At 54.2% G+C, this 6,903-nt stretch overlaps 1 protein-coding gene across 1 annotated transcript in view; it reads left to right on the forward strand.

Moving 5' to 3' along the window:
- The window catches only part of USP48 (ubiquitin specific peptidase 48), a gene marked incomplete at both ends in the record, with an annotated part of 19,355 nt that overhangs the window by 3,633 nt on the left and 8,819 nt on the right, over positions 1 to 6,903 (forward strand). The window contains 4 exons of the mRNA XM_010131685.1: positions 894 to 1,094; positions 2,725 to 2,839; positions 2,998 to 3,128; positions 5,062 to 5,133. Of these exons, the coding sequence (XP_010129987.1) occupies positions 894 to 1,094; positions 2,725 to 2,839; positions 2,998 to 3,128; positions 5,062 to 5,133 (519 nt within the window). The remainder of the gene's footprint in view (positions 1 to 893; positions 1,095 to 2,724; positions 2,840 to 2,997; positions 3,129 to 5,061; positions 5,134 to 6,903) is intronic.

Genomic DNA, 6,903 nt, shown 5'->3' on the forward strand with positions numbered 1-6,903 from the left:
AGCACAAGCCGGGAGACCAAGTACTGTCCTGTAGCTCCTCTGGGGCTCCTTTGAAACACAGAGGGTTTGTGCTGGTTTGGTAGATGGAACTAACGGCTACGTTCGCCCTCAGTTTCCGAGCCACTCCCCTTGCCTCAGCAGAAAGGGTTTAACTTCCTCCTCATTCCCCAACGCTCCCATTTCCTCAGAATGCCCTAACCCTCTGGGCTCATCCCTCATCCACACCGGGTCTTCGCGTCGGGGTTTCACGCCGACCCGCTCCTGAACCTTGCCTTTGTGCGAGGCGTTTCTCCTTTCGCAAACAAGGGCGCGTTTGCTGTTTCAAAAAAATACCGTGTTCACACTAAAAAACTCGATCAGATTTCTGTTTGCATTGTAAACCTGAAAAGGTGTGTTCCTCGCCCCGAGCTGTGAGAGCAGCCGAGAACAACACTTGAGATTCTGGGCACCGAAGGGACAGGGTGAAGCCCTGACCTCGTCTCTTTGCTGCTGTTGCCTTTTATTTTTCGATGTACCCCGATGAATTTGCTCTGGTACAGATAACAAAGAGCCTTTAACCTCTGGTTGTAATTTAAATATTGTATCTGTTCCTCGATGGGAAAACCTTCCCCTTTCCTTTCCTGGAAGTGACCGCTTGTTCTTTTGCCTCTCCTGACTCCGTGTAGCTCCCGTCTTCCACCTGCGATACGGAGACGGGAACTGGGCCAGGGAAGCTGTGGCCGATGCTTGAAAACTTGTACCACGGAGCTTTAATCACCAGCAACAGCCTGTTAATTTTTGAAAGTATCTTTGAATATCAGAGTACTCTAAAATCCCATCTGCTGGTATTTTAGCTGACACGTACGGGCTTGTTTCTCTCTGTGTGGTGGTTTTTCTCCCCCCCCCCACCCCAGGTTCCCCGTATGATTTCATCTCTCTCGAGTGGCTACAGAAGTGGCTGGATGAATCTACTCCCCCCAAACCCATCGACAACACGGCCTGCCTGTGCGTGCACGGCAAGCTCCACCCGGACAAAATACCCATCATGAAGAGGATATCGGAGTACGTGGCCGACTTCTTCTACAGGAGATACGGAGGAGGCCCCCGGCTGAACGGTGAGGAGTCAGGCTGGGAAATCACACAGGCACAGGATCCCAGAATCACCTGGTTGGAAGAGACCTTTAAGGTCATCGAGTCCAACCGTTCCCCAGCACCGCCAGGGTCCTTAAACCACGTCCCTCAGCAGCACCTCCACACGTCTGTGAAACCCTCCAGGGATGGGGACTCCACCACCTCCCTGGGCAGCCGGGGACACGCCGGCCCAACCCTCACTGTAAAGAAACTCTTCCTAATATCCATCCTGAACCTGCCCTGGCCCAGCTTGAGGCCGTTTCCTCTCGTCCTGTCACTTGTTCCTGGGGAGCAGAGACCGACCCCCCCTCGCTGCACCCTCCTGTCAGGGAGTTGTCAGAGCCAGAAGGTCTCCCTGGAGCCTCCTTTGCTCCAGGCTCAGCCCCCCCAGGTCCCTCAGCTACTCCCTGTAGACTTGTTCTCCAGCCTCTCCCAGTCACCTTGGCCTGTGTTCGGTGTATCTTAGAGATTCTGGTCCCAGCCCCATTATGAGCCACCTTTTATCATCATAGCTTTTGTGCTGCGCTGTTATTTCAGGATGAATTTGTATTTATATCGCTTAATTTCGCTGGCATTCAACCCAAAGCAGTTTGTCTGACTGCAGGACGTGTTTCACAGCCGAGGTCTGCTCTGTCTGGGAAGAGCAAGGGCACGCTTAGGTTAGAAACTGCGATACTGGGACGGTTTTATCCAGCTGATTCTCTAAAATAATGACACTTGAACACACAAAACCCCCCCAGACTCCTCGAAAGCACCTTCAGCTCCCACTTGGGCAGAGTTCTGGGGAGCATGTGGGTCTCTGCTGCCTCTTGCCTCACCCAGGGGAGGCTCAGACCTGTCAGCCCGCTGCTTGTTGCACGCATCCTGATTTTTGGGGTCAGCCCAGCCCCGGCGGTCTTTGGGCACCCCTTCCTCGAGCCCCAGGCTGAGCTTCTTGTATAAAGGAGCTCGATAACTCCCACTGAGACCAAATTAGCTCAGCTTCTACCGGGAGCTTAGAGGGAAGAAACGCAACCGGCAGAGCTTGCCGTGACGCAGGCGGCCTTTGTGGAGGGGAAGAAGCAGGCCAGCGTTTACCAGTCAGCTGGAAGATGGCCCGCGGGTTTCCTTTGGTTGAGTACGGCTGGCGGGCCGGGTCGGATGCGCTGCGATCCCCGACTGCTTCCCTGGATGCCACCCCAGGTGAAAAGACGTGCCCAGCTGTGGCGTTTCCACTCCGCTGGTCCAGCGTAGCTTTGCAGGAGGGTTTTGGTTTTTTGCCCTGGGTTTAACTGGCACAGTGCCACGATACAGGGTTTCGGTTTTTTTTTCCTTGCATATGCCTAAACCATCCTGCCTTTTGACTCCTGGGCTGGTGTGAGCTGGCTCGCAGCTGCAGTCACCAACTGCTGGTAGCGGAGCTGGGAAGCTAGCGGAACAGATCGCACCTCCTCCAAAGCATTTTACGCTTATTTAAGCTTCAAATGTGGCCTGCTCTGGCAGTAACCCCTGGGATCTCCTCGTTCACGTGTGAAATCTCCAACCGTGAGGCAGGATCATTGCTACATACCTGTCTGAGGCAAGAAGCTCAGCCCTGTGCGCAGTAAACTGTGTTTCTTTTTTCCTCCGCCCCAGTCAAAGCACTTTGCAAGGACTGCGTGGTCGAAAGGTGTCGAATCCTGCGGCTCAAAAACCAGCTAAACGAAGACTACAAAACCGTTACCAACTTGTTGAAGGTCACAGTGAAGGGGTACGTAAGTCCCAGGGCTGCCAAACATCCATTGGTTTTTGTTTTGTTTTGTTTTTTGGAAGTGCTTAAACAGCTTTTTCCTCCAGATTTCACCATTCAGGCTCCACAGGAGAACGGAGCGTCTTGGCATGGCCAAACGCTGTTGTCTCTCTCCGCAGGAACGACGGCTTTTGGGTGGGGAAGGCGTCCTTGCGGAGCTGGCGGCAGTTGGCTCTGGAGCAATTAAACGAGCAAGACGAGGATGCCGAGCACAGCAACGGGAAAATGAACGGGAACACGCAAAACAAAGGTAGTTCTGGTGGTGCGGGGGGCCAGCCGCTCCGACCGTCCCTCCGAACGGGACAGGTCGGGTGCTGCTGCAGCTGGTTTGCTTCCCCTGTAAGAGTTGGCAGGGAAGGATCATAAATTAAGTCAAAAACTTCATTGAAGGAGGTTTTTACTCGATAAGCTCCAGCTCTGCTGGCTGATCTTCGTACCAGAGATGACAACGAGGTAACAGGTAGTTCTACAAAACTGCGTAAAATCAGGACCCCAGAGAGGTGATCTTTTCAGCTGCTGTTATCTGAACCGCAGAGCCCAGGGGAGGAAGAGACAGGAAAATCGCCTCGGGGAGGGGATGATTCACACCGCTGGAGAGCTTTCAGCTCTTCAGGAGGGATGGGCAGGGAGGGAGAGGCGAGGAGCGGCTTTAGCGAGTGTTTTGGTTGTCTTGAGCTTGGTGATGATGATTATAGGGTTGGGTGTTTACAGGTAAGAGTCGAGGGGAAGGCCAGGAGGGCAGATAGCACAGTGGGTCCGTTATAGGCTCCCGACCAGGATGAGGAAATGGATGAAATATTCTATAGGCAGCAGTCGCCACCACTTGTTCTTGTGGGGGTCTTCAACCTACCAGATGTCTCCTGGAATTAAAACACAGCAGAAAGAGTCCAGGAGGTTCCTGGAGTGTGTGGAAGAGAACTTTGTGACACAGCTGGGAAGGGGCCGGGCTGGACCTGCTGTTCATCAACAGAGAAGGACTTGTGGGTGATGCGAAGGCTGGGGGCCATCTTGACCACAGTGATCAGGTGGTCAAGTTTCCAGTGGGAAAGTAGGGAGAGGTCAGCAGAGCTGACACCTTGGGCTTCCAGAGGGCAGACCCGGGGCGGGTTAGGGGCCTGGTTGACAGAGTCCCTTGGGGGGCAGCCCTGAAGGGCTGGGTTAATGGCTGGACTCGATGATCTTAACGGTTATTTCCAACCTAATCGTGATTCTGGGAAGGGCTGGAGATGTTTACTGAGAAGGTCAATGGACGGAGCAGCATCTGGTAAAGCTGCACGGGGAAAACACAGCCCAGAAGAAAATCCTGAATTGGACTTTATTCTCTGCCCACGTCGTGAGTCTGAGGTTTTTCCATTGGGCTTCTGCTCTTTAAACCTTTGGGAGCCAGATATTTTGGGGAGCTTTTAGTTCCGGAACTGGGGGCAAGAAGCTTGTTTGGGTGGAAATGGAGATGATCAGCTGACGGCATTGACCTTGGACTGGACCACCACAGCCCTCCTGACGATGCCTGGTCTGGTGGAGCTGCTGGTGGAGCACCCAGGGACAAAAGCACCTCCTCGTTCCTCTGCTTGCAAACAGGTTGCAACTCCCAGTATCACATTTGAGTTGCTCATAAACCAACTTGCCCGTGGGAGGCTCTGCCCAGCGCGTTCTTGTGTTGACGATGCTCCAGTTGGGTGGCCAGTGCTTCTGCCTGCGGCTCTTCGCTGTAATTCACACCGTACCATGGGGCTTCCCAAAGCCCTGGCAGGCTCCCCCGGCGTCCGTCTGCCAGCATCGGGTTTAGATCAGCCTCCTCAGGGCCGACTCCTAGTTTGCCAGGAAGGTTTCTGCTCCCTGCCTCTTACCTCGACTTGTTTAGGTTAAACTGGGAGATCTTTGGGGGAACCCCTGGAGCGATTGAGCCAGAACAAATGTGTCCTTTGTAATCGCACAAAGTCCCAGCTTGTGCTCCCTGCACTTCAAAGCTCTCCTACGTGCCCTGTGGGCTGTAATCCCGCCCGCCCAGAGGCCAAGACATTTGAGAAGAACAAATTTCCTTCCAGAGTCTCCCCCCTCCGGGCTCAGGGCTTTGCCTCAGTTCGAAAGGCAGCCGCACTCTTCCCCCAAAGACTTCTTTTCCTTGCCTTGGGAGGAGAACTCTGCAATCTTCTTGTACTTATTTTTATTTTTTCTTTAATTAGATGAAGCCAACGAAGAGAAGAGAGAGGAGGAAGAGGAGTTAAATTTTAATGAAGACATCGTTTGCCCACACGGTAAGTCACTGCGGGGGATGGAGCTGAATCTCTCTGTTGTTGCCCACTGCTCCAGACATGAACCTCGCAGCCTTCCCTCCCTCCCAGGCCACCACGAGTCCTTAATGCCCTCGATTCTCCTTTGCCTGGTGTCCCCCATGAGCTTTTGTTTGCAACCACGGTCACGTTGCTGCCCGAGGCAGCAGGAGGGGTGTAAAGGCAGCGAGGTGGTGGGAGACGCTGGGATGCTGCGGCAGCGGGCAGCTCCTCCTCGTCACGCTAACGAAGCGCCATGGTGGAGCGAGGGAGCCCCGAGGATCCGAAGCGTTAGGAGGAAAACGGGTGGTGTAAATTGATCGAGGTGGGAGCCGAGAGTCTGTTTATTCTCTCGGTTTACATGAAAACAGCTGTAGGCACACGGGCTTATCTGTCCTGGGATATCGATTCCCCAACCTGCCGCCCTTTGGTGCCAGTTTACATCCGGTTTTGACCCCGCGTTGGTTGTTTGCGAAGCGACGGTTCATTACCTCCACGCTCGGCTCTCCTGGCATGGAGATCTCGCTGCCTGTCGCTCCCAGACTCTGTTCTAGAAAGCTCCTGCTTGGAGGCACCAATCTCCCTGCCAGGGATGCTCCATCTTCCTAGTAAGACAGAACCTTGCCATAAATTAGCAACGCTCCTCCTGTCATCGACGGTAATCGGGGATGTGGAGTAATGGCTTGATAAAGCCTCGCTTTAAAGCAGAGTGTCTTAGCGCATAGCTGTTTTTCAGAACCTTTAACGCCGCGTTTCCCGCTGCCACGTGCCTGCTGCTCTCAAGTCAAAGCGGGCAGCGTGGTGATGAAACGTTCAGTGTGGTCAGAGTGATAGAAACAGGCCAACAGGCCTTTGAGAACGTCTTGCTGGGGGATCACCGGTTGATCTGTGGCTTGGGGTCGTATCAGAAGAAATAACATTAAACACAGGGGCTGTGCTGAATATTGTCTCGAGCAAAGCTCCGATCCCAGCTAGATACAGCCTCTCCACCTTTGTGCTCCAGAGGAGATCTTATCACCCAAGCCACAGTCTCCGTCTTCCAGCCTTCACGTTGCTGTGGAGGAAGTTCCCGCCGTCGTGGCAGGCTCTGGAAAAGCCAGCGCTCGGCCTGTGAGGTCTGGCTGCCCTCCAGAAATGCCATCCAGACCTTCCCTTGAGTCCCTTTGCTTCTCTGCTGCAATTTCGCGCTCTCCGCTAGCCACCCGACCCCGGTGAATAATTTTTTCCAGCTACCAAGTTACGACTCCTTTGATGTGGGTGCCCAGAGCGCGGCAGGAGGGGGAAGCAGCTCGGAAGTGGTCAGGATCATCTCCTTCCAGATGGCAAAGCACTTGTTCCCCGCGCACCCAGCCCTGATTTTTCCACCTCTTTCGCTCAACAGCGTATTAATCTGTTTTCATTAATCACGCAGTGTCAAGGCACTTATTTGTACAAGCTCAGAGGGGTTATTTTCTCCCCAGCCTCACTGGCTCTGGAAGGCAGCCTGGTCCTGCCTCCTCATATGGTAAAGCTGGGCCACTGGGTCGGGTGCGATGAAGAACAAGCGGCCAAGTGCCGCGTCGGAGCGGTCCAGCCCAACCTTTGTTTATCAGAGGAAAAGCAGGAGGGGGGAGCGTTGCTGGTTTTTTCCCTTTTCGGGGCTGGCAGAAATCCAGGCTCGGCTGGAGCGAGGCAAGCTGGCGGGTCCGTGGGGCTGAGGAGCTGCTCGTCATCTGAAAACGCTACCGGCGGGCGGGGAGGAGGGCAGGGAGCCTT

Source organism: Buceros rhinoceros, unplaced genomic scaffold (genome assembly GCF_000710305.1).
Source record: "Buceros rhinoceros silvestris isolate BGI_N320 unplaced genomic scaffold, ASM71030v1 scaffold29052, whole genome shotgun sequence".
Classification (NCBI taxonomy): domain Eukaryota; kingdom Metazoa; phylum Chordata; class Aves; order Bucerotiformes; family Bucerotidae; genus Buceros; species Buceros rhinoceros.